Source organism: Muscardinus avellanarius, assembly GCF_963383645.1.
Source record: "Muscardinus avellanarius genome assembly, chromosome: 18".
Classification (NCBI taxonomy): Eukaryota; Metazoa; Chordata; class Mammalia; order Rodentia; family Gliridae; genus Muscardinus; species Muscardinus avellanarius.
Window position 1 is genome coordinate 45980949 of NC_137804.1, and position 26128 is coordinate 46007076.

The 26128-nt window shown below is 56.1% G+C and overlaps 2 protein-coding genes across 2 annotated transcripts; both read right to left on the reverse strand.

Annotated features, from left to right (window-relative positions):
* Window positions 1-2113: 2113 nt before the first annotated feature.
* KEAP1 (kelch like ECH associated protein 1) lies at window positions 2114-11361 on the reverse strand (the record flags this gene model as incomplete). Its single annotated transcript, XM_080715100.1, has 5 exons — window positions 2114-2456; window positions 3238-3414; window positions 3487-3692; window positions 5629-6314; window positions 10816-11361. 5 exons carry the CDS (start codon window positions 11359-11361, stop codon window positions 2290-2292), a joined length of 1782 nt encoding a protein of 593 aa, XP_080571226.1. The 3' UTR covers window positions 2114-2289.
* Window positions 11362-13606: 2245 nt separating this feature from the next.
* S1PR5 (sphingosine-1-phosphate receptor 5) lies at window positions 13607-21175 on the reverse strand (the record flags this gene model as incomplete). Its single annotated transcript, XM_080715520.1, is given in 6 exon segments — window positions 13607-13711; window positions 17534-17678; window positions 19211-19448; window positions 20183-20654; window positions 20658-20762; window positions 20765-21175. Coding segments are annotated over 6 exon segments (1476 nt in total).
* Window positions 21176-26128: the final 4953 nt, after the last annotated feature.

A 26128-nucleotide genomic window follows, 5' to 3' on the forward strand; every position in this document is an offset into this window, starting at 1 on the left:
CTGTGGTTTAAACCCAACCACCTCCAACCTTGGAGCTATATTCCCAGCCCTATTTTATTTTTTACTATTTATTTATTTATTTATTTATTTATTTATTTATTTATTTTGGTGGTACTGGGGATGGAACCCAGAGGCTTTCTACCTCCAAGCTATACTCCCAGACCTTTTTTATATTTTATTTGGAAACACGAAGTTGCTAAAAGCCTCACTAAGTAGCTGAGGCTGGCTTTGAACCCGTGCGATCCTCCTGTCTCAGCCTCCCAAGCACGGGGATTACAAGCGTGTGCCACCACGCCCGGCTTATTTTTTACTTTGTTTTTTGTTTTTTTGTTTTTTTTGTTTTTTTTTTTTTTGCAGGTCTGGGGGTGGAACCCAGGGGCATTTGACCTCCGGGCTACACCCCCTGCCCTATTTTTTATTCTTTATTTTGAAACCGGGTCTCACTGAGTTGCAGAGGGCCTCACTAAGTAGCTGAGGCTGTCCGCGAACCGCGATCCTCCAGGTCTCAGCCTCCCGAATGCTGGGATGACAAGCGTGCGCCACCACGCCCGGCTATTTTTTACTTTGAAAGAGGGTCTTGCCATGTTGCTGAGGCCGACTGTGAGCCTGTGATCCTTCTGTCTCAGCCTCCCAAGTGCTGGCATTACAGGTATATGCTACCACACCCAGCAGCTAGATACATTTTTATCAAATTTATTTTTTTATTTACTTATTTTCTGTGGTACCAGGGATTGAACCCAGGAACATTCAACCTCCGAGCTAAACCCCCAGCCTTTTTTTTTCTTTTTTTCGGGGGGGTAGTACTGTCTCAGCCTCCCAAGCGTGGGGACTACAAGTGTGTGCCGTCACGCCTGGCTCATTCTTTATTTTGAAGCAGGGTCTCACTAAATTGCCTAGTACCTCACTGAGGCTAAGTATCTGAGGCCGGCTGCAAACCCAAGATCCTCCTGTCTCAGCCTCCCCAGTACTGGGATTACCAGCATGTGCCACCACGCCCAGCTCTGATGTTTACCAAATTTAGAAGGCATGTTAGCTGGGCACGAAAAGACCCTGTTTCAAAAAAAATAAAATAAGGCCGAGCGTGGTGGCGCACGCTTGTAATCTCTACGCTTGGGAGGCTGAGACAGGAGGATCGCGCAGGTTCGAAGCCAGCCTCAGCTACTTAGTGAGGCTCTCAGCAACTTAGTGAGACCCTGTTTCCAAATAAAATATAAAATAGGTCTGGGAGTATAGCCCAGAGGTAGAAAGCCTCTGGGTTCCACCCCCAGTACCACCAAAAAATAAATAAATTAATTAATTAAATTAAATAGGGCTGAGAGTGTAGCTTAGAGGTAAAATGCTCCTGAGCTCAATCCCCAATAAAAAAAAAAAAAAAAAAAAACTGGGGTGGTGGTACCCAGTACTTGTAATCCCACTACTTGGGAGGCTGAGACGGGAGAATCACCGGCCTCAACATACAGTGAGACTTTCACCAACCTAGCGAGATCCTGTTTCAAACTCGGAGGTAGAATGCCCCTGGGCTCAATCCCTAGTGCCACACACACACACACACACACACACACACGCACGTAGCTTGGAGGTAGAATGCCCCTGGGCTCAATCCCTAGTGACACACACACACACACACACACACACACACACACACACACACAGAGAAAATGACGGCACGCTGGAGATGTCGTGTCTTAGACGTGGGCAGCGCTGCGCACGCCCCGGAGGTTCACGGAGGCCTCTGAAACTCCCAAAGGCGAGGAGCAGAGCTGCCGGCCATCAGAGGGCCCACGGTGCATCTCAGCGCCGTGGAATCCCCAGGCCCTTGGGCTTCAGAACTCGAGCCAAGAGCCGGGCAAAAGGCACTCGTTAGCTTGTTCTTTATTTGCACTGGAAAGTTACAGGGTTACTTATCAACAAACAACCGTCCAGGGCAAAGAAACCAGGTGAGGTCTCTGTGCCCGCCCATCCCTGGGGACCGCCCTTCCCCGCGGCCTCGCCCGGCCAAGGATGGAGCCTGACTGTGGCTCCTGCTTTCACCCAGGGCGTCCCGTGAGCCGCTCGAGGTGAGGGCTTCCCTCCTGGATGGCCTCCTGCGCCCTCCCTGGGCGGCTGGCCTGGACGCCGCGGGAGCTGGGGCTCACGGTTTCGGGGCTTCTTCTGAGCTGTCCTTTGAACACAGGCACCCGCCTCTCTTCCTGGAGGGGGTCCCTGTCGTCTCTGCTGTGCCTGTCCAGTTGCAATGCGGAGGGAGGAGCGGGCCCTGCTTTTCTCTTCCACCCCAGAAACACAGAGGCGTCAGCAGGTGCAGTTCTGCGGGTCGATCTGTTTCCGGCAGGGCTCCATGGTGACCGCCACGCCGACGCCGCTGCGGCCCGATGTCATGCGGGTCACCTCGCTCCACGTGTCCGTGTCTGGGTCGTAGCACTCCACGCTGTCCAGGAATGTGTGGCCATCATACCCTCCTGCGGGGAGAGCGGAGGGGCCGGTAACTGCTCAGGCCACCCCCGAGGGACAGGAGACAGGAGGCAGCGGACGCCACCGTGAGGAGCCTTTTCACTGGGACGACAGCAAATCAAGCCGCCTGTCCCCAAAGGATGAGGCTGGGCCGGGGTGTAGCTCCGTGGTTAGCGGTGGCCCGGCATGCATGAAGCCTGGGTTCTATTTCCACCATAAAAATAAATAAATAAAAATAAATAAAGCCGGACATGGTGGCGCACACTTCTCATCCCATTATTTGGGAGGCTGAGACAGGAGGATCACAGGTTTTCAAGGCCAGCCTCAGCTACTTAGTGAGGCCTTCCAGAACTTAGACTGTTTCAAAATAAAAGGATAAGATAGGGTTGGGTATGTAGCTCAGAGGTAGAATGTCCCCTATCACTAGCACCTCCAAAAAAAAAAAAAGCCAGGCCCGTGGTCCGTGGTGGCGCACGCTTGTCATCCCAGCACATGGGAGGCTGAGACAGGAGGATCGCACAGGTTCGAAGCCAGCCTCAGCTACTTAGTGAGGCTCTCAGCAACTTAGTGAGACCCTGTTTCCAAATAAACTATAAAATGGGTCTGGGAGTGTAGCCCGGAGGTAAAAAGCCCCTGGGTTCCACCCCTAGTACCAAAATAATATTAATAGCAGTGGTAGTAATAATAATATAATAATTCTGCTGGGCTTAATCTCCAGTACCAAAAAAAAAAAAAAAAAAAAAAAGATGGGGCCCCTGGGGCTCCTGGGCGCTCTGCCGCCGGGCTCACCCAGCACGTAGATCTTTCCCTGATGCACCGTAATCCCCAGGGCGCTGCGCCGGTGTTTCATGGGGGCCACGAAGGTCCAGGCTTCGGTCTCCACGTCGTAGCGCTCCACGCTGTTGAGCTGGTCCTGGCCATCGTAGCCGCCCGCCGCGTAGATGCAGTTGTGCAGGACGCAGACGCCTTAATACAGCGGGGGCCGTGACTCCGGGCCCTGCCGGGCGCCCCCACCGCCAGGCTCCCGCCGCTGCCCACCTGCGCCGCTGCGGATGGTGTTCATGGGGGCGATCATCCTCCACTCGTTCCTCTCCGGGTAGTAGCACTCGGCCGAGTTCAGGCGGTTCGTCCCGTCGAAGCCCCCGACGGCATAGAGCAGGCGGTTGAGGACCGCCACGCCCACCCCGATCCTCCTTGTCAGCATCGGGGACACCAGGTGCCACTCGTCCCTCTCGGGCTCGTACCTGCACGGGGTGGATGAAGAGACAGCGGAGCTCAGGCCGGCCTGCTGGGGCCCGTATTCCTCTGGCTTCTCCTGCATGTAACCTGTGGTGGTGTTTTTATTTTTTATTTTTTATTTTTGCAGTACTGGGATTGAACCCGGGGGGCCTTCTACCTCCGAGCTACACGCCCAGCCCTATTTTTTATTTTTATTTATTTATTTATTTATTTTGAAAGAGTCTCACTACGTTGCAGAGGGCCCCGCTAAGTAGCTGAGGCTGCCCAAGATCCTGCGATCCTTCCGTCTCAGCCTCCCAAGTACCGGGATGACAAGCGTGCGCCACCACCCCGGCTTTCTTTAGTTTTTATACTGGGGACTGACACCAGGGATGTTTTAGGTCCAAGCTACACCCCGCCTTTTTTATTTTATTTTATTTTGAAGCAGAGGCTCGGTAACTCGCTCGAGCTGTCCTCCAATCTGAGACCCTCCTGTTTCAGCCTCCCAAGTGCTGTTTACACACGACCTCTTTAACCCTCTCAACCTTTCTCCAAAAAGGGAGGCATCTGCAGGGCCAGAGGCGCACACATGGAGAGTTCGGGGTCACACCCAGGCCTCCTGGGCCCCAGCGGCTCAGCCTCACCATCGCCCGGCCTCAGGCGGAGGCTTATTTTGTGATTTCCCGGGTCCCCAGCGGGCCTGGAGGACACATGAGCCTTTTTCGTCCCTTATTTCACATCCGAAGGAAACGGAGGTGCACAAGGGTGAGCTGATATATCCAGGGTCACTGAGGAGCAAGGGGGCTGGCCCGCACTACGGAAACCCCGATTTTTTTTTTTTTGCAAGTCTAGAAATGGAACCTAGGGGCATTTGACCTTTGAGCTCTACCCCCTGCCCTATTTTTTATTCTTTATTTTGAAACAGGGTCTCACTGAGTTGCAGAGGGCCTCACTAAGTAGCTGAGGCCGTCTGCGAACCGCGATCCTCCCGTCTCACCCTCCCAAATGCTGGGTGCCACCACGCCCAACTTGGAACCCCAATTTTAAGCTATTGCCTGGATGGCTCTCCTCAAAGCATGATGGTCGGCAGGGCAGCCCGGGCGGCCCGGGCACTTCCGGTTCATACCTGTGTTCCTGGAGTTAATAATAGTGGCCCTTTGCTTCTTGAGAGTGACCTGCTGAGGCGGAAGCACCGTCCTATTCACAGACCACATGCATTAGAAGTCTCCAGAACATTTTTTTTTTTACGGTACTGGGGATAGAACCCTGGGGCATTCTACCTCCCAGCTACACCCCCAGCCCTAGTTTCTATTCATTTTGAACCAGGGCCTCACTGAGTGGCAGAGGGCCTCACTAAGTAGCTGAGGCTGTCCATGAACTGAGATCCTCCTGTCTCAGCCTCCCAAATGCTGGGATCACAAGTGTGCACCACCACGCTGGGCTCCCTACCAGTCTCACCCCCCGCCCCCGCCATTTTTTGTGGTCTGGGGGTGGAACCCAGGAGCTTTCTATCTCCGGGCTATACTCCCAGACCTATTTTATACTTTATTTGGAAACAGGGTCTCACTGAGTTGCCGAGAGCCTCACTAAGTAGCCGAGGCTGGCTTTGAACCCACGCGATCCTCCTGTCTCAGCCTCCCAAGCGCGGGGATGACAAGCGTGCGCCACCACGCCCGGCTCTCCCAGTCCCTTTTTTAAGACATGGTCTCCCCGGGTCGCCCAGCCTGGCTTCGAACGTGTCCTCCTCCTCCTTCCTCCGCCTTCCAGGGCCTGGGATTAGGTGCCTCGGCCGCTGGGCAGGCAGCCTTTGGAAGGGAGGGCCTCTCTGGCGGGCAGTCTGCGGCCCCGGACCTGAGGCCTAAGGTCACCGAGCAGGACTTTCCCAGGAGGCTGGCTTCAGGCGATGTCCTCCCTCCCGTCCGTGTGGGGTCTGGTCCCCGGCCCCCCCGGGCCGCCCCTTACCTCTCGGCGCTGCTGTGGTGCACGCAGCCGTGGGAGCCGCCCACCGCGTAGATGTGGCCGTCGATGACCCCGACGCCCACGCGGTTCCTTGGCACGCTCATGGGCGCGCAGGGCGACCACTGGTTGGTCATGGGGTTGTAGCAGTCCAGCGCGCTGGAGTCGGTGTTGCCGTCGGGCGAGTTGTTGCGGCCCCCGACGGCGTAGAGCAGCCCCCCGACCACGCAGCCCGCCAGCCCGCTGCGCGGCACCTGCAGGTCGGCCAGCCGCAGCCAGGAGCCCGCGCTGGGGTCGTAGGCCTCCAGGTCGCTGAGTGACCGTCGGAAGTAGCCGCCGGCCGTGTAGATGAGGCGGCCCACCTTGGGCGCGCGGCAGGGCATCACGTGCGTGGGCTTGTGCAGCGTGAGCTCCTGGAAGATCTGCACCAGGTAGTCCTTGCAGCGCGAGTCCGCGCGCAGGATTTCGCACTTCTGCAGCTGCAGCTGCAGAAAGTGCGGCGTGAGCGCGTGGCAGCGCACGGCCCGCAGCAGCGCCTGCGCGTAGAAGCGCCGCTGCTCGCAGTCGTGCTTGACCCAGTTGATGCAGGCGTGGAACACCTCGGACTCGCAGCGCACGTTCAGGTCGTCGCGGCTGATGAGCGTCGCCAGCTGGCAGTGGGACAGGTTGAAGAACTCCTCCTGCTTGGCCACCTGCAGAGGGCGCGAGTGTGACCCCACCCGGCGGCGGGAGGCCGAGCCGGGGCCCGGGGGGGCGGCGGGTCCGCGGCTGCGGCCAGCCTCGGCTACTTACGCACTCGAGGGAGGCCTGTTTTAAAATGAAAAGTCAAAATGGGGCTGGGGGGGGGTGGGGGCCGCCGGGCGTGGTGGTGGTGGTGGGGGGGGGGCGCCCGCTGGTAAATCCCAGCATGGGGGAGAGGCTGAGACGGGAGGATCTCTGTTGGTGGACGGGCCCCCAGCTACTTAGTGAGGCCCTCTGCCACGCAGTGGGACCCTGTTTCAACATAAAAGAATAAAAAGTAGGGCTGGGGTGTAGCTCGGAGGTGGAAGGCCCCTGGGTTCCATCCCCAGGATTGCAATAAACAAATAAATAAATAAATAAAAGGGCTGGGGGTGTACCTTGGAGATAGAATGCCCCTGGGTTCAATCCTCAGCGCCACAAAAGGAGGAGGAGAAGGGGGAGGAGGAGGAGGAGGAGGAGGAGGAGGAGGAGGAGGAGGAGGAGGAGAAGGAGGAGGAGGAGGAGGAGGAGGAGGAGGAGGAGGAGGAGGAGGAGAAGGAGGAGGAGGAGGAGGAGGAGGAGGAGGAGGAGGAGGAGGAGGAGAAGGAGGAGGAGGAGGAGGAGGAGGAGGAGGAGGAGGAGGAGAAGGAGGAGGAGAAGAAGAAGAAGAAGAAGGAGGAGGAGGAGGAGGAGGAGGAGGAGGAGGAGGAGAAGGAGGAGAAGAAGGAGGAGAAGAAGGAGGAGAAGAAGGAGGAGGAGAAGAAGAAACCACCACCATTGGGCAGATGGGTGGAGGGAATGCCTCTCCGGAAGCCATAAGCCTTAAGACTAATATGGGAGCTCCTTGGGGCATCTGGTCAACCCCACATGTAGTAAAGGGGATGGGAGAACATTTGTCACATCTGTCCTTACAGGAGAGAAACAGGGGCCAGGGGAGCATCCACCCCAGCTGGCAGCTGCCCCTGGAAGAGAAATTAAAATTTCCCAGAATCACCCCAAAGCACAAGCATCCTTCCAGCTTAGGATCTGGGGCCAGAAGGTGGGCACTTCCTCAGAAGATGACTGGGATGAGCCAATCATTTAAAAGATGCAAATCGCTTAGAACGGGACCAGCCCCACCCCCACCCCCAAGTAAGTGCTCAACTACTTCCTGTTGGGCAGAGGGCGCTGCCAGTGATGCCGGCCGCCTGGGAGGCTGAGGCCTGAGGAGTTTAAAGCCAGCCGGGGCAATTTAGCCAGACCTGTCTCAAAACAAAAAGTAAAATTAAGTAAAGATGGCTGAGCCGGAAAGCCAGGTGTGGTGGCGCACGCTTGTAATCCCAGCATTCGGGAGGCTGAGACCTGGAGGATCGCGGTTCGCGGCCAGCCTCAGCTATTATTAAGTGAGGCCCTCTGCAACTCAGTGAGACCCGGTTTCAAAATAAAGAATAAAAAATAGGGCAGGGGGTGTAGCTTGGAGGTCGAATGCCCCTGGGTTCCACCTCCAGCCCCGAAAAAAAAAAAAAAAAAAAAAGGCTGAGCCGGGCGTGGTGGCGCATGCTCGTAATATCAGTGTTCAAGAGGCTGAGACAGGAGGATCGCAGGTTCACAGCCAGCCTCAGCTTCTTAGTGAGCCCTTGTTTCAGGATAAAGAATAAAAGCCAGGCGTGGTGGCGCACGCTTATAATCCCAGCACTTGAGAAGCTGAGACAAGAGGATCGCACAGGTTCGAAGCCAGCCTCAGCCACTTAGTGAGGCTCTCAGCAACTCAGTGAGACCCTGTTTCCAAATAAAGTATAAAAATAGGTCTGGGAGTGTAACCCGGAGGTAGAAAAGCCCCTGGGTTCCACCCCCAGTACCACACACACACACACACAAAAAGAATAAAAGAATAAAAATTAGGGCTGAGGGTATAGCTCGGAGGTAGAATGCCCCTGGGATCCATCCCCAGTACCACAAAAATAAATAAATAAATAAAAGAAAATAAAGAATAAAAAACATTCTTATTACAGGTTGAGTGTCCCTTCCCAAAATGCTTGGGACCAGAAATGTTTCCGATTTGGGACTTTTCCAATTTTGGGATATTCGCATCTGTATGACGAGATAGCCTGCAGCTGGGACCCAGTTCTAAACAGGAACTGCCCTGACGTTTCATAGGAACCCCATACACACAGCCCGAAGGCCGTTTATACACTGCGCTCATGCACCAGCTTTGGGATCTGGTGTCTGGTACTGGTGATGGAACCGGGGGCACACACCTCTGAAACGCACTGCCAGCCCTTTTTTTTAGTTTGAAGCAGGGTCTCGCTAAATTGGTGAGGCGGGCCTTGAACCTGTGACCCTCCTACCTCAGCCTCCCAAGTAAGGGGACTTGGGGTGTGTGCCGCCACCCATCACGTGAGGTCAGGTACGGGGTTTTCCGCTTGTGCCGTTCCGCTGCCAAGCCAGAGTTCCCAGACTTTAGACCAATCTGGATTTTCACGCCAGGGCTCCTCGGCGTTTATGACCCTCGCCTGGGTGCAACGCCTACCGGCTGGCACTCAGGAATCAGGGGTCAGGCCGGGCGTGGCGGCACACACCGGTACTCCCAGTACTTGGGAGGTAGATACCGGGGGATCGCAGGTTCGAGGACAGCCTCAGCCAGTCATGAGACTCTCATCAACCTAGCCAGACTGTTTCCGAATAAAAATAAAAAAGGCCGGGCGTGGGGGCGCGCGCTTGTCATACCCGCGCTTGGGAGGCGGAGACAGGAGGATCGCACGGGTTCGAAGCCAGCCTCGGCTACTGAGTGAGGCTCTCAGCAACTCAGTGAGACCCTGTTTCCAAATAAAATAGAAAATAGGTCTGGGAGTACAGCCCAGAGGTAGAAAGCCTCTGGGTTCCACCCCCAGTACCACCATAAATAAATAAATAGATAAATAAATGGCTGGAGGTGTAGCTTGGAGGTAGAATGCCCCTGGGTTGAACCCCTAACACCACACACACACACACACACACACACACACACACACACACACACACACAAATAATAATAATAATCAGGGGTTGCTGGGCGTGGTGGCACACCTGGGAATGGAGGCTGAGACAAAGAGGACTGCAGGTTCGAGGCCAGCCTCAGCAACTTGCTAAGGCTCTCCACAGCTTAGGAAGATCCCGTTTTCAAATAAGAAAGTAAAATAGCGTGGAGGGTGTGGTTTAGAGTTAGAACGTCCCAGGGTTCAACCCCCAGTACCACAGGGGCGAAAAAAATCATGGTCATTATTATGCGTTGTTTTTTTTTTTTTTTTAACAAGAACTCCCCTGATATTTTCCCTTGACTTCCTGAACTGAAAAATGAAAACGAAACGAAACGAAACAAAAACCCGGCTTAAAGACGACATTTCCTGCACCGGAGGAAACAGACAGAGGCCGACCTCGAGGTCTGCGGCAAGCGCGCGTGTCAGTAAATATTTGTTCATCGCCTGATCAGGCCACGCCAGACTCCCCAGCCCGTCCCCACCTTCACCCCAGAGAAGCCGGAGCCCGGGCACCCACGAACACTGTGCCTTCCCCGCCGAGCACCCAGCTCTCCCCAGATGTGTGCACCGCAGGCTTAGAACCCGGCCGTGCTCCAGCTGATCCCTGGAGGAAGGACTTTAGGAGAGCCAGGAGGGCTGGCACACACCTGTCGTCCTGGCACTTGGGAGGCTTGGACAGGAGGATTGCGGGTTTAAGTCCAGCCTCAGGAAACAGTGAGACCCTCACTAACCTAGAAAAGGCCAGTTCCAAAATAAAACTAAAATAGGAGCCAGCCGTGGTGGCGCACGCTTGTCATCCCAGCATTCGGGAGGCTGAGACCCGAGGATGGCGGTTCACAGCCAGCCTCAGCTACTTAGTGAGGCCCTCTGCAACGCAGTGAGACCCTGTTTCCAAATAAAGAATAAAATAAATAGGGCTGGGCCCCGGCGTGGTGGCGCACGCTTGTCATCCCTGCGCTTGGGAGGCGGAGACAGGAGGACCGCGCGGGTTCGAACCCAGCCGGGCCGGCTTAAAAGACCCTGTTTCCAAAAAAAAAAAAAAAAAAAAAAAGTAGAAAATAGGTCTGGGATAGTGTAGCCCGGAAGTAGAAGGGCTTCCAGGAACCCCAGTACCAACACACACACACACACACACACACACACGCACACACACACACACGGCTGCTGGGGGTGTCGCCCAGAGTTAGAAGGGTTGGGTTATCACTCAGAGATAGAATTGCCCGTGGGTTCTATCCCCAGCGCAGCAAAAAAAAAAATAAAATAAAAATAAAAATAATAATAATAATAAATAAGATAAGGCTGGGAGAGCTGGGCGTGGTGGTACTGCAAAAATAAATAAATAAATAAATAAATAAATAAATAAATAAATAAATAAATGTAAGACCGAACTCCTCACTGGCCTGCACGGCCCGCAGCGGCGTGCCCGGCTCGGGCCTCCTCCCCTCCTCCTCCGACACCCCGGCCTCCGGGGCCTCACCTCCCCGAAGTGCATGTAGATGTACTCCCGCGCGCGCTGGTGCAGCTCGGCGCAGCCGATCTGCTCGGCGAAGTTGGCGATGCCGATGGCGTTGCTGGGGTCCAGCTGCTGCACCAGGAAGTCGCTGCAGGCGCGCACCACGCTGTCGATCTGGTACATGACGGCGCCGTTCATGACGTGCAGCACGCACTTCTCCCCCATGGAGATGGACGCGGTGTAGGCGAACTCGATGAGGCGCTCCATGACCTGGGGGTGGATGCCCTCGATGGTCACCACCTCCATGCCCTGCTCGCGCAGCCCGGTGGTGAACATGGCCTTGAACACCGGGCTGGAGGAGGCCAGCACCACCTTGTGCGCCATGAACTGCGCGGCCGGCGCGTCCTCGTACTGCACCCGCAGCGTGACGTCGCACAGCTGCTGGCTGAGCCGCAGCTCGTTCATGATGGCGAAGGCCTGCTTCGTGTGGTCCTCCAGCGTGTAGCTGAAGGTGCGGTGGCCGTGCTCCGACGGCGTCACCTCCGCCTTGCACTCGGTGGACGCGTACATGCCCGCGCGCCCGCGCAGGGGCAGGAATCGGCTAGGCCCGGATCCAGGCTGCATGGGGCTCCAGGCGACGGCGGACGGTCAGGGGCCTGCAGGAGGGAGAGGACAGGGGCTGGGGAAGGGTCAGCGCCCGCGGGCTCCTCTCCTAAGGGCCTGCGGCCCTGGGGGCCGGCCCGGCTAACTCCCCAGCCTCGTGGGCCCGTTTCAAAAGAGGTCAGCCCAGTAAACCCAGGACTTGGGCTTGGGAGGCCGAGACGGGCGGACCACAGGCTGGAGGCCTCTCGGCCAGGACTGAGGCTCGGGGACCTAGCCAGACCCAGTTTCCAAACAAATATAAAATAGGGCTGGGCCTGTAGCTGGAGGTAGAATGCCCCGAGGTTCAATCTCCAGTACCCAAACAAAACAAACAACAACAACAAAAAAAAAACCAGGTCATTTCCCTCCGCCCCTGCTCAGAAACCTAATAGCAAAAGCAAGCCGGAGCCAGGCCTGGCGCACGCTTGTGATCCCAGCATTGGGGAGGCGGAGACAGGAGGATCACGCTGGCTTAGGAGACCCTGTCTCCAAATTTTAAAAAATATTAAATAGGTCTGGGAGTGTAGCCTGGAGCTAGAAGGGCTTCCAGGAACCTCAGTACCACCATTCATTAATTAATTAATTTAAAAAATAAACAATAGCCAGGTTGGTGGCACAGGCTTGTAATCCCCACGCTTGGGAGGTGGAGACAGGAGGATCGTGCAGGTTCGAAGCCAGTCTTGCTGGCTTGAGACCCTGCTTCAAAAAAAAAAAAAAAAAAATGGGTTTGGGAGTGTAGCCCGGAGGTAGAAGGGCTCCATCCCCAGTACCACCAAAAAAAAAAAAAAAAAAAAAGACACTTCTGCAGGGAAGGCAACTTAGTGAGACCCTGTTTCCAAATTTAAAAAATATAAAAAAAGAAAAAAATAAACAATAAAAACTAGGGCTGGGGGGGGGTGTAGCTTGGAGGTAGAATGCCCCTGGGTTTCATCCCCAGTTAATAATAATAATAATAATAATAATAATAATAATAATAGTAATAGTAACAATAATAAGTATAAGTATAGAGGAAGCTGGACAGGAAGATTGCATGTTCAAGGTAGTCAGGAATTTAGTGAGACCTGTATCAAAATAAAAAATAAAAGTCAGGTATGGTGGCACACACCCGTAACCCCAGTACTTGGGCGGTTGAGACAGGAAGATCGCAGGTTCAAGGCCAGTCTTGACAATTTAGCAAGGCTCTTAGCAATCTATTGAGACACTGTTTCCAAATAAACGAAATCAGTGTAGTTTGGAGGTAGCATGTGTCCCCAGCACCTATAAATAAGCAAATTAATTACATAAAAAGGGTGGGGGTGTATCCGAGTAGCAGAGTGCTTGGTCTCAGTCTCCAGCAGGCCCTAAGCAGGTGCCCTGCCCCCTCCCTGGCCTGCTCCTCGGAGCCCCTCCTGCAGCTCCAGCTCTCCCCCCTCACAGCCCCCAGGGCCCGCCGGCCACCCCGCCTGCTGGGGAGCGCGGCGCTGGGACCAGGCGTAGACCTGGGTCTAAACCGAGGTCCAGATCCGGAAGAAGCTCCGACGGGCGGGAGTGGGGCGGGAGGGAGCCGGAGGGGGCCGGAGGGGGCCGGACCGGAGGACCGCGACCCAGGCCCGGCGCCCTGGGGGGCTGCCTTCATGTGGCCGGCCCAGCGCGGAGTCGCGGGGGTCGGTGCGGGTGGGGGGGTCAGCGCGGTGGCCAGCGCGGGGGGCAGCGGAGGGGGCCATCGCGGTGGCCATCGAGGGGTCATCGCGGTGGCCATCCCGGGGTCCAGCGCGGGGAGCAGCGCGGGGGGGCGGGTCATCGCGGTGGCCAGCGTGGGGGTAAGCGCGGGGAGAGGCGGGGGGTCATCGCGGTGGCCATCGAGGGGTCATCGCGGTGGCCAGCGTGGGGGTAAGCGCGGGGGGGAGGCGGGGGGGCATCGCGGTGGCCAGCCCGGGGTCCAGCCCGGGGTCCAGCGCGGGGGCCATCGCGGTGGCCATCGCGGGGGCCATCGCGGGGGTCATCGCATGGTCGCCGCGTGCCGTCGGCCCCCCCGCCCGCCGCCCCCGCCCTGGGCGCCGCCGTCCAGCAGGCCCGGGCAGGGGCCGGGGCCCGCGCGGCCGCCGCACTCACCCCGCCATGGCGCCCGGCTCCGCCTCCCGCCCGGCCCGGCGCCTCCATCGCGGCGGGGGGAGGCCGAGCGCGGTCACCATGACTAAGCAGCGGGCCGCCGTGTCACAATAAGAGTCCCGGCGGCGCCCCCGGCCCCCGCGCTCACCTCCGCCTCCGGGGCTCCGACGGCGGCGGCGCGGGCGGGGCGCTTCCGGGGCCGGGGGGGGGGGGCACCGCCGCCGGAGGCTTTTATTTTTTATTTTTATTTTTATTTATTTTTTATTTTTTTGGGGGGGTACTGGGGATGGAACTCAGGCAGGGGCATTCTACCTCCGAGCTACACCCCCAGCCCTATTTTTTATTCCTTATTTTGAAACCGGGTCTCACTGAGTTGCAGAGGGCCTCGCTAAGTAGCTGAGGCTGTCCGCGAACCGCGATCCTCCCGGTCTCAGCCTCCCAAAGGCTGGGATGACGAGCGTGCGCCGCCACGCCCGGCTTCCCACCCTATTTTTTATTCTTTATTTTGAAACAGGGTCTCGCCGAGTTGCAAAGGGCCGCACTAAGTAGTGGCCGTCCGCGCAGCTCCGGTCTCGGTCCCCCAAGGGTGGGATTACCAGCGCGTTTCTCTCAACCGCACGCCCAGGCCCCGCCCCCACCTGGAGAGCTCTTCTGATTGGGTGTTTGTCGCAGGTGCCTCCCACCAAGAAGCCTGGAGTCCCAACCCTGAGGATCACAGCTTCGAGGGCAGCCCCAGCAATTTAGCGAGCCCCTCGGCAACCTGGTGAGACCCTGCTTCTAAATAAAAAATAAAAGCCGGGCGTGGTGGCGCACACTTGTAATCCCAGCATTGAGGAGGCTGAGACAGGAGGATCGCGGTTCACAGGCAGCCTCGGTTTACTGAGGCTCTGCAACTTAGGGAGACCCTTTTTCAAAATAAAGAATAAGGCCGGGCGTGATGGCACAGGTTTGTAATCCCCGCACTTGGGAGGCGGAGACAGGAGGATCGTGCAGGTTCCAAGCCAGCTGCCCTGGTTTAAGAGACCCTGTTTCCAAATAAAATATAAAGTAGGTCTGGGAGTGTAGCCCGGAGGTAGCTCAGAGGTCAAATGCCCCTGGGTTCCATCCCCAGACCGAAAAAAAAAAAAAAAAAAAAAAAAAAAAGCTGATTTTTTTTTTTATGGCAAAGGCTACCAATTTAACCTGTATAGGGCTATCATTACATTCCCTGCCCCCAAAGATAACTTTTTCCCCCCATTGGTACTAGGAAACAAACCCAGGGGCATTCTACCTCTGAGCTACACCCCTATCCCTATTTTTTTTTTTCTTTTATTTTGAAAAAGGGACTCACTGAGTTGCAGAGGCTGGCCAAGAACCTGCATTCTCCTGTCTCAGCCTCCCAAGTACTGGGATTACAAGCGTGCGTGCGCCACCACGCCTAGTTTTATTCTTTATTTTGAAGCAGGGTCTTACTAAATTACTGAGAATCTCACTAAATTGCTGAGGCCGGCCACAAACCTATGATCTTCCAGTCTCAGCCTCCCAAGTACCGGGATTACAAACGAGGGCCGCCCTGACTTTTGTCTTTTTGAACCCAGGAGCGTTCTACCTTCAAGCTACGTCCCCAGCCCTTTGTAATTGTTTTGAAACGAGGTCTTGCTAAGCTGCAGAAGGTCTCACTAAGTTCCTGAGGCCGACCTCAAACTTGGGATCCTGGTACCTGGGAGGCTGAGACAGGAGGAGCCTGGTCATGGACAGCCTCAGCTACTTAGCGAGACATTGTTTCTAAATAAAGAATACATTGTGAGTGGTGATACAACCTCGTAATCCCAGTATTAGTGGAGGCTGAGACAGGAGGGTCAAGGTTGGGGGCCAGACTCAGCTACTTAGTGAGGCCCTTTGCAACTCAGTGAGACCCTGTTTCAAATAAAGAATACAAAATAGGGCTGTGGGTGTAGCTTGGAGGTAGAATACCTCTGGGTTCAGACCCCAGTACCACACAATAAAATAAAATAAAATAAAATAAGGGCTGGAGGTGTAGCTAGGAGGCAGAGTGTCCCTGGGTTCGATCCCAGGGCTGAAAAAAAAAAAAAAAAAAAAAAAAGAAAGAAAAGAAAAGAAAAAGAAAGAAAGAAAGAAAGCAAAAGTAACTTGAATTACATGAGATGAGAAGAGGCCCTGGGATGCGATTAGCACCTAAGAAGAAATCCCACTCTCTCTGCCAGGGAAGACACAGCGGTCAGGCAGGGGTTTGCAACCAAGAAGAGAGCTTTGGCCTGGAAATTGGGGCCTGAGCTGGCAGGACAAAATACTGTCTGTTGTTGCTGAGGCTGGCCTCAAACCTGCAATCCTCCGTCTCAGCCTCCCGAGTACTGAGATTACAGTTGTGCACCATCATACCCGGCTTCAATATATTTTTGTCTTGTTTTGTTTTTTGTGGCACTGGGGATTGAACCCAGGGGCATTCTACTTCTGAGCTACACCCCCAGCCCTACTTTTTATTCCTTATTTTGAAACCGGGTCTCCCTGAGTTGCAATGGGCCTCACTAAGGAGCTGAGGCTGGCCAAGAACCGCGATCCTCCGGTCTCAGCTTGTAATGCTGGGATGACAAGCGTGCGCTGCCATGCCCGGCTTTATATTTTATATTTTTTACATTTTGTAGTGCCGGGGATGGAACTCAGGGGGATGCACCTCCAAGCTTAACCCCCAGCCCTATTTTTCACTCTTTTTATTTTTGAAACAAGGCCTCATCTCACCGAGTTGCAAAGGGCCTCGCTAAATAGCTGAGGCTGTCTGGGAACCACGATCCTCTGGTTTCTGCCTCCCAAATGCTGGGTTTACAAGCATGTGCTTAATGAGGCCCTGTTTCAAAATAAAAAATAAAAAATAGGGCTAGGGGTGTAGCTAGGAGGTAGAATGCCCCTGGGTTCCATTCTCCATACTGCAAAAAATTAATAAATAAAAGTAAAAAATAACTAAATATAATAAAAGCCAGCATGGTGGCTCATGCTTATAATCCTAGCATTTGGGAGCTGAGACAGGGGGATTCCAGTTCGCAGCAGCCCCAGCTACTTAGTGAGGCCCTTTGCAACTCAGTGAGACCCTGTTTCAAAATAATGAGGCTAAGCTGGGCGTGGTGGCGCACGCTTGTAATCCCCGCGCTTGGGAGGCTGAGACAGGAGGACCACACGGGTTTGAAGCCAGCCTCAGCTACTTAGTGAGGCTCTCGGCAACTTAGTGAGACCCTGTTTCCAAATAAAATATAAAATAGGTGTCTGCTGCCGGGCGTGGTGGCACATGCCTGTAATCCCCGCGCTTGGGAGGCAGAGACAGGAGGATTGTGCAGGTTCGAAACCAGACGCGCTGGCTTAAGAGACCCTGTTTCAAAAATATAAAATAGGTCTGGGAGTGTTGCCCAGAGATAGAAGGGCTTCCAGGAACCCCAGTACCACCAAAAAAAAAAAAAATATATATATATATATATATATACACACACACACACACACACACACACACACACACACACACACATATAGTGTCTGTGAGTGTAGCTCAGAGGTAGAAGGCCACTGGGTTCCACTCCCAGTACCAAAAAAAAAAAAAAAAAAAAGGGCTGGGGGTGTCAATCAATCAGAGATAGAATGCCCCTGGGTTCCATTCCCAGTACTGCAAAAAATAAAAAAAAAATAAAATAGGTCTAGGGGTGTAGTCTAGAGATAGAAGGCCTATTACATAAAATATAAAATTAGGGCCGGGGTGTTTCTCAGAGGTAGAATGCCCCTGGGTTCTATCCCCTGGTGTCATCCCCAGTACCGCAAGAAAAGAAAAAAAGAAAAAAAAAAAAGATATATTTACATATTAGCTCATGTATCCACAGAGTCGCTCTGACCCTTGGAATACAAGACCCGGGAGGAAAGCTGGGTGCTTTTTGAGTGTAATAAAAAAAAATATATAAATTCCCTTCCATCGTGCCACCAACGGAGCCAGAGGCTGGGGGTCCTCGCTGCCCCTGGGGCTGCCCCTAACCCTCACCGCCCGGGGGTCTGCGATCCGGCGCCTGCAGTTCCGAGTGCTCCCTGAAGGCGGCGCGCTGCGGCCTCCGCTGGAGGCTCCGCTGGAGCGTGGGGCCGGGATGCGCCCGAAGCCCTTTATGGGCAGGATGGGGGGCCTGGTACCCCTCGGGGCGAGGACGCAGACCCTCGGGAGGAGTGTGGCCCCGACGGCCCTGCTAGAATTCCAGCCCCTCGCCCGGAGAGTCGTGTAGGAGCAGGTTAGAGTAAGGAGGTAAAGAAAACGCTTCCTGGACCAGCACAGTGGCGGGGGCTAGCCCAGCGAAGCGAACTGTCAGCGATTGCATTATTGTATTGCTTTATTTATTTATTTCTGGTAATGGAGGCTGGACTAAAGGCGTCCTTCCAACCAAGCTACACCTCAATCTCCTTTTTTTTTTTTCCGGTACTGGGACTTGAACCCAAGAGCATTCGACCTCGGAGCTACACCTCCAGCCCTATTTTTTATTCTTTATTTTGAAACTGGGTCTCACTGAGCTGCAGAGGGCCTCACTAAGTAGCTGAGGCTGTCGGCGAACCGCGATCCTCCGGTCGCAGCCTCCCGAATGCTGGGATGACGAGCGTGCGCCACCACGCCCGGCTTAAGGCTATGATATTTCTTATGGAGAATCTGACATTAAACTAGAAGAAAATAATTTGGCTGAGAGATACAGTAATGAGATAAGACCCAGGGGCATTCCACCCCCCAACTACACTGCCACCCTTTTTATTTTTGTCTTGAAACAGGGTCTTGCTAAACTGCTAAAGGTCTCACTTAATTGCTGGGGCTGGTTAAGCGTGGTGGCGCACGCTCGTAATCCCAGTACTTGGGAGGCTGAGACGGGAGGATCTTACATGTTCAGAGCCAGCCTCAGCAGCTCAGTGAGACCCTGTTCAAATAAAATATAAAACAGATCTGGGGATGTAGCCCAGAGTTAGAAAGCTCCTGGGTTCCATCTTCAGTATAATAATAATAATAATAATAATAATAATTAATAATAATAATAATAATAATAATATAATTGCTGAGACCGGCCTTGAACCTGAAATCCCCCTGTCAGCTTCCCAATGTCAGGCTTACAGGTGTGCACCACCACGATTAACTTGGAAGAATTTTTTTTTGGGGGGGCCAGGATATTCAGCTGAGTTTTCCAGAACCCAGATTTCAGGACTGTGTCTGTCTGTCTGTCTGTCTGTCTGTCTCTCTCTCTCTCTCTCTCACTGAACCTCTGAACCCAGGGACATTCTACCTCCAAGCTACATCCCCAGCCCTGTTTTTTATTCTTTATTTTATTTTTGGTGGTACTAGGAGTGGAACCCAGAGGCTTTCTACCTCCGGGCTATACTCCCAGACCTATTTCATATTTTATTTGGAAACAGGGTCTCACTAAGTTGCTGAGAGCCTCACTAAGTAGCTGAGGCTGGCTTCGAACCTGCGCGATCCTCCTGTCTCAGCCTCCGAAGCGCGGAGATTACAAGCGTGCGCCACCATGCCCGGCTTTATTTTTTATTTTGAAACAGGGTCTCATTAAATTGCAAAGAGCCTCACTAAGTAGCTGAGGCTGGCCTCGAACCGCGATCCTTCTGTCTCAGCCTCCCATATGTTGGGATTACAAGCGACGGCCACGGTGCCCGGCTCCCTCCTCACTCTCGTTCTCACACGCAGTTCCTCGGCCATTCCATCTTCCCCGCCAAGTCTGCGCAGAGGGAGTCTCCATCTTCGGTCCTGCGCACAAGTTCCTCCTCTGCTTGAAAGCCACCTTGGCTCGCACGGATGGCCGCCAGGACGCCATCCTTACTCAGAGTCAAAGCCAAGGCTCCCCCTGTGTCCACGGGGCCTGCGCAGCCCTCCCCAGGGGCCTGGTGTTCGCCGTTCCTCCCGCCCTCTGCCGCCAGGGCTGCTCCAGGCTCCCAGCTCGCCCAGGCCGCAGGTGCACATCAGCCTCGGGGCCTTTGCACCTGCTCCGTCTCCATCCGGAAACCTCTTCTTTCGGGTGTTCCCAGGACCACGACACGTGGCCACGGCTACAGAGTCTGGAGCGCGCTCTGGTGTCTCCCGCCAGGACGTCCAGCCCACACAGGCCAGGATTTGGGGTGAAATTTGTTCCCTGTCGCGGAGTTTAGAGTCCATAAATACCCTTTTCCCTGCGTCTTTTTCCTCTCCACCATCTTTGGCTGTGTTTCCTACAATTTCCGTGTGTGTGTGTGTGTGTGTGTGTGTGTGTGTGTGTGTGTGTGTGTGACTGGGGGTGGAACCCAGGGGCTTTTCCCAGCCACACAGGCCAGGATTTGGGGTGAAATCTGTTCCCTGTCGCGGAGTTTGGAGTCCATAAATACCCTTTTCCCTGCGTCTTTTTCCTCTCCGCCATCTTTGGCTGTGTTTCCTACAATTTCCCTGTGTGTGTGTGTGTGTGTGTGTGTGTGTGTGTGTGTGTGTGTGTGTGTGTGACTGGGGGTGGAACCCAGGGGCCTTTCCACCTCCGGGCTACACCCCCAGCCCTACCTGCCGTCTGATTTGGAAACAGGGTCTCACTAAGCTGCCGAGAGCCTCCCTAGCGAGCGGAGGCCGGCTTCGAACCCGCGCCTCCCAAGTCCGGGGAGGGCCAGCGCGCGCTCCCCAGGCCCGGCTCACGGTCCTTTGTATTTACTGTATTTACGCGGGGCGTCGGGGCGCCGTCGGGGCCGCCGGCGGGGCCGTGGCCGCAGCAGCGCAGCGGGCGCAGGAGCGCGCGGCGCAGGTCGCGGCTGGTGAGCGTGTAGATGGCCGGGTTGGGCAGCGAGGGGGCCAGGGCCAGGCCCAGGAAGGGGTCGGCCTGCAGCAGCACGGGGCAGGCGCGCGCCGGGCAGGCCGCGTCCAGCAGCAGCAGCAGGAACAGCGGCGCCCCGCCGGCGGCGAAGGCCAGCAGCAGCGCCCCCTGGCGGGCCGGCCGCGCGTGGGCGCGCACGCGGCAGTACACGTGGGCGCGCACGCGGCAGTACACGCGCGCGGAGAGCGCGCACGCGGCGGCCAGCGCGGCCGGGAAGGCCAGCGCGCAGCAGAGCACGCAGGCCTTGGCGGAGAGCGGCAGCACGGTGGAGCAGGCGTCCAGGCGGCCCAGGCAGTTTCAGCCGAGCGCGGGCAGCAGCCCGAGCAGCAGCGCGGCGCCCCAGGCGGCGGCCGCCATTGCCAGCGCGCGCCCCCGACGGCCGGCGGGCGCGGGGCCGCGGCGCGATGGCGCTCGAGCGCCAGGGCCAGCAGGCTGAGCAGCGAGGCGGCCAGCGCCACGAGCACGCCGCCCTCGCGCGCGAACCAGAGCGCGGGCGACAGGCGCAGCGTCAGCGGCCCCGACGGCAGCACGTTGGCGGCGCAGGCGGCGCCGGCCAGCAGGTCGGACAGCGCCAGGCTGCCCAGCAGCAGCCGCGTGGGCGCGCGCAGCCGCCGGGGGCGCGCCCGCGCCCGCGCCAGCAGCGCCGCCAGGTTCTCCAGCACGACGAGCGCGCACACGGCCAGGCTCGCGGCGGCGGCGGCGGCGGCGCGCGGCCCCGCGCCCGGCCGGTAGCGCGCGCCGCGGAGCTTGCCCGTGTAGTTGTAGTGCAGGACGATGACCTCGCTGACCGGCGCCGGCCGCAGCAGCCCCGGCTCCATGGGCCGCCGCCTGGCCCGCCCGACGACGACGACGGGGGGCCCGGGCCTGGGGGAGAGGGGAGAGAGGGGGTCTCAGGTCCAGACCGATGGAACCCAGAGGCCTTTCTGCCCCCGGGCTGCACTCCCAGACCTATTTTATACTTTATTTGGAAACAGGGTCTCACTGAGTTGCCGAGAGCCTCACCCAGTAGCCGAGGCTGGCTTCGAACCCGTGCGATCCTCCTGTCTCAGCCTCCCGAGTGCGGGGAGGACAAGCGTGCGCCACCACGCCCGGCCCCCAGGCCTGTCTTGTTTTGTTTTGTTTGCGATCCTCCTGTCTCAGCCTCCCAAGCGCGGGGATGACAAGCGTGCGCCACCACGCCCGGCCCCCCAGGCCTGTTTATTATTATTATTATTATTATTATTATTATTATTATTATTCATTTTAAAACATGTCTCGCCAGGAGGATCGCGCAGGTTTGAAATCAGCCGCGGGCGCGCTGGCTTAGGAGACCCTGTTTCCAAATAAAAATGTAAAAATAGGTCTGGGAGAGTAGCCCGGAGGTAGAAGGGCTTCCAGGAACCCCAGTACCACCAACCAAATAAATAAATAAATAAATAAATAAATAAATAAATAAAACATGTCTCACTGAGTTGCAAAGGACCTCACTAAGTAGTTGGGGCAGGCAGTGAACCACCCACCAGCCTCCTGTCTCGGCCTCCCAAGCGTGGGGATGACAATTGCGCGCCACCGCGCCCAGCTTAATTCTTTATTTTTAAAACAGGGTTGCAAGCCGGGCGTGGTGGCGCACGCATGTCATCTCCACGCTTGGGAGGCCGAAACGGGAGGATCGCACAAGGTTTGAAGCCAGCCTCATCTGACTTAAGAAAGCCTGTTTCCAAATAAAATATAAAATAGGGCTGGGAGTCCTGGGGTTCCACCGGTACCACAAAAAAAAGGGGGTTGCAGAGGCCTCACTAGGTGGTGAACCTGCGATCCTCCTGTCTCAGCCTCCCAAGTACTGGGATTACAAGCATGTGCCACTCTGCCTGGCTTCTCGGACCCTTTTTCAAAATAAAAATAGGGCTGGGGATGCAGCTTGAATGTAGAATGGCCTGGGGTTCGATATCTAATACCAAAGAGAAGGAAAAGGAAAAGGAAGCAGGGCAGGCAGACCTCCAAGCCTGGGGAAAGAGCCCCTAACACCTGCCGCTACCCCCTAGCGCACACTAGGGGGTTCCGAGGAGAGTTCCCTGTGGAAGAGGGTGCCTGTAGACACAGACACAAGCAAATAGTACCAGGAGGGACAGGTGACACATCTCCTACGCCAGGATCACTAGTGACACAGCAGAGCCATCGTCGTGAGCCATGAGAACGGACACAAAGCACGGCCACACCCAGAAAGAGACAGGCGTGCAGAGGCCAGGCACCGCACACCGTGCACACACCGGACAGGAAAGCACGGAGCCGCCCGCTCACCAGGCAGGGCGCGCCCACGTAACCCCAGCGCTTGGGAGGCTGAGACAGGAGGGTTGCAGGTTCACAGCCAGCCTCGGCAACTTAGGGAGGCTCTCAGCAACCCGGTGAGACCCTGTTTTCAAGTGAGATATAAAATCGGAAAAAGCCAGGCACACTTGTAATCCCAGCATTCGGGAGGCTGAGACAGGAGGATCGCGGTTCTCGGACAGCCTCAGCTACTTAGCGAGGCCCTCCGCAACTCAGTGAGACCCGGTTTCAAAATAAAGAATAAAAAATAGGGCAGGGGGTGTAGCTCAGAGGTCAAATGCCCCTGGGTTCCATCCCCAGTACTGCAAAAAAAAAGAAAAGAAAAAAGATAAAAGAATAAAATAAGACTGGGGGTATAGCTTGGAGGTAGAATGTCCCTGGGTTCATTCCTCAGTTCTGCAAAAGAAAAAAAAAGGAAGAAAGAAAGAAAGACAGAGAGAAAGAAAGAAAGAAAGAAAGAAAGAAAGAAAGAAAGAAAGAAAGAAAAAGCAAGCAGGCTGGCAGGCACAGGAACAAAGATTCAGCCACACAAAGGCAGGGTCTCACACACACCCAGTCACACCGGCCACAATTTCACAACTTCTGCCCACGCGCGCCTGGGCCCCGGAGCTCACACTGCGCCCTCGCTCCACACAAGGCTTTTTCTTGCTAACGCCCTGGGCTGAGCCCCGTGGCAGCGGCCAGGGTCCTTAGTGAATTCAGGCCCTTGCAGAGGGGATGTGCATGCCCAGAAACCAAAGCAACACCTCCCAGCTGCCACCGGGCCCTTTGGGCTCCTGACAGTTCTCTCCACAGTCCCAATTTACATATGAGAAAACGGAGTTTCAGAAGAGATGGGTCAGTCAGGCACGGCAGCCTGTGTGCCTGAAACCTCTGTACTTGGGAGGCCGAGACGGGGGGCCTGCAGGTTTGAGGCCAGCCTCAGCAATAGCGAGGCTCTCGGCAAGCTAGTGAGACCCTGTTCAAAATTTAAAATATGATCCGGGCGTGGTGGGCACGCTTGTCATCCCGGCATTCGGGAGGCTGAGACCGGAGGATCGCGGTTCGCGGACAGCCTCAGCTCCTTAGTGAGGCCCTCTGCAACTCAGTGAGACCCTGTTTCAAAATAAAGAATAAATATAGGGCTGGGGGTGCAGCTCAGAGGCCGGATGCTGCTGGGTTCCATCCCCAGACTCGCAAAAAAGAAAGAAAGAAAGAATAAAAAATAATAGGGCTGGGGGTGTATTTGGAGGTAGAAAGCCCCTGGGTTCCATCCCGGGTAACACACACGCACACACACGCACACACACGCACACACAATCTGTCACAGAGGTACCACACAAACACAATCATGCAGGAATGATTTTGCTGCTCCACTTCTTCTGTTCACTTAACAGATGGGGAAACCGAGGCGTGAGGAAGGGGCGTGTGTGTGTGTGTGTGTGTGTGTGTGTGTGTGTGTGTGTTGGAGATGGAACCCAGGGGTTATTTATTCTACCTCCGAGCTACACCCTGGCCCTCATTTTCATTTATTTTTGAAGCAGGGTCTCCCTAGGTCGCCGAGGGCCTCACCTACGGCCACGATCCTACGAGCCTCCGATTTCAGCCTCCCAAGTCCCGGCAGCCTCGGGCACCCAGCGGGAGCCGCGGCCACAACCAAGGCCAGTCCAGATGGACAGTCACCGGAGAGGGGCTGACCGGGCACGCCCAGGCGCGGTCAGGCACTGTCTGTGCCCAGCCAGGAGGGGGACTCCAGGAGCCCCCCCCTCCCTCGGGGTCCTCGGCTTCCCTCCAGAGTCTCCGGGAAGCTCCGGCCAGAAGCCCAGTGTCCGGGGGTCCCCTCCGGCCCGCGCCCCGGGGCCCGCGCTGGACACTCACCGCGCCCTGGCCGTGCGCCCCGCCGGGTCGCCGCGCCGGGACGGGACGCGCTGCGGGCGGGATGGCGGCCCCCCCGGCGCCCCGCCCCTGCCAGCCTGTGCCACCCTCCGCGCACCGGGGCGCCCGGCGGCGACTGGCACGGCGCGGCCCGCTTCCCCTCCGCACGGGCTGCGCCCCCGGGAGCCCCGACTCGGCGGGGGACGGGGCCCGAAAGGGGAGGGCCCGCGGCTGCGGCGGCCGCGCCCCCAGCCCCCGCCGCCCCACCCCAGGGAGGCTCCGGGCTGCACCCCGGGCCGGGTGAGGGCCCGCGGATTCGCAGGGTGCTGGAAAAGGGGCGGCGGTAGCTCGAGTCCGGTCCCGGTACAGAAAGGCCCCCCGGGCTCCGGACCGGGGACAGGGGCCACTGAGCCCGATTCTGGTTTTTTTTTTTTTTTTTTTTTTGGTGATACTGGGGTGGAACCCAGAGACTTTCTACCTCCGGGCTACACTCCCAGACCTATTTTGTGTTTTATTTGGAAACAGGGTCTCACTGAGTTGCTGAGAGCCTCACTAAGTAGCTGAGGCTGGCTTCGAACCTGCGCGATCCTCCTGTCTCTGCCTCCTAAGCGCAGGGATGACAAGCGTGCACCACCACGCCCGGCCTGAGCCCGGATTCTGATGGGTACTTCCCAGGCCCAGACAGCAGGGTACCCCCGTCCCCCATCCCGTTCACCCGGCCCCCCATCTCTCCCACCTGTGGCTCTGACAGCACCAGGTGTCCCTCCGTTCTGTTTCCCCACCGCGACGGGGATTGGGCCTGTGCCCAGTAAATATCTCTTGAGGACTAAATATCTGTCTAATGCCCGTGCCCAGTAAACATCGACAGCGGGCATGCCGGCGCTCCCCGGGACCGGTGTGTAGGAGGTCCAGACGGAGGGCGGCAAGCTGGAGTCTCAGCAAGTAGTTAGACAGCAAATTGAAGAGACTCCGGCTCAAAAACAGAAAGATAAAAAGAAAAAGAAAACGATAAAAATAAAAATAAAAAGATAAAGAAGGGGGGAGCGGGGAGTGTAGCTCAGAGGTAGAATGCCCCTGGGTTCAAACCCCAGTAACACACACACACACACACACACACACACACACACACACAATAATAATAGTAAGCCAGACGTGGTGGGCACGCTTGTCATCCCAGCATTCAGGAGGTTGAGACCTGGAGGATCACGGTTCACGGACAGCCTCAGCTACTTAGTGAGGCCCTCTGCAACTCAGAGAGACCCGGTTTCAAAATAAAGAATAAAAAAGAAGGCAGGGGGTGTAGCTCAGAGGTCAAATGCCCCTGAGTTCCATCCCCAGACCTGCAAAAAAAAAATAAAATAAAATAAAAAATAAAGAATAAAAAAACAATTAGTGCATGGGGTGTAGCTCAGAGGTAGAATGCCCCTGGCTTCCATCCCCAGTACCACAAACACACACACACAAAGACACACTCAGAGACAGCTGGCCAGTGGGCTTTCTGGGGGAAGGGGCAGGTTTCCCTCAGCCCCCAGGACCAGCTGGAAAGAGCGCCCAGGTCCCCAACCCAGGCGCACCTGCCGGGCACTCACTCTGAACTCAACCTCCTGTGTGTG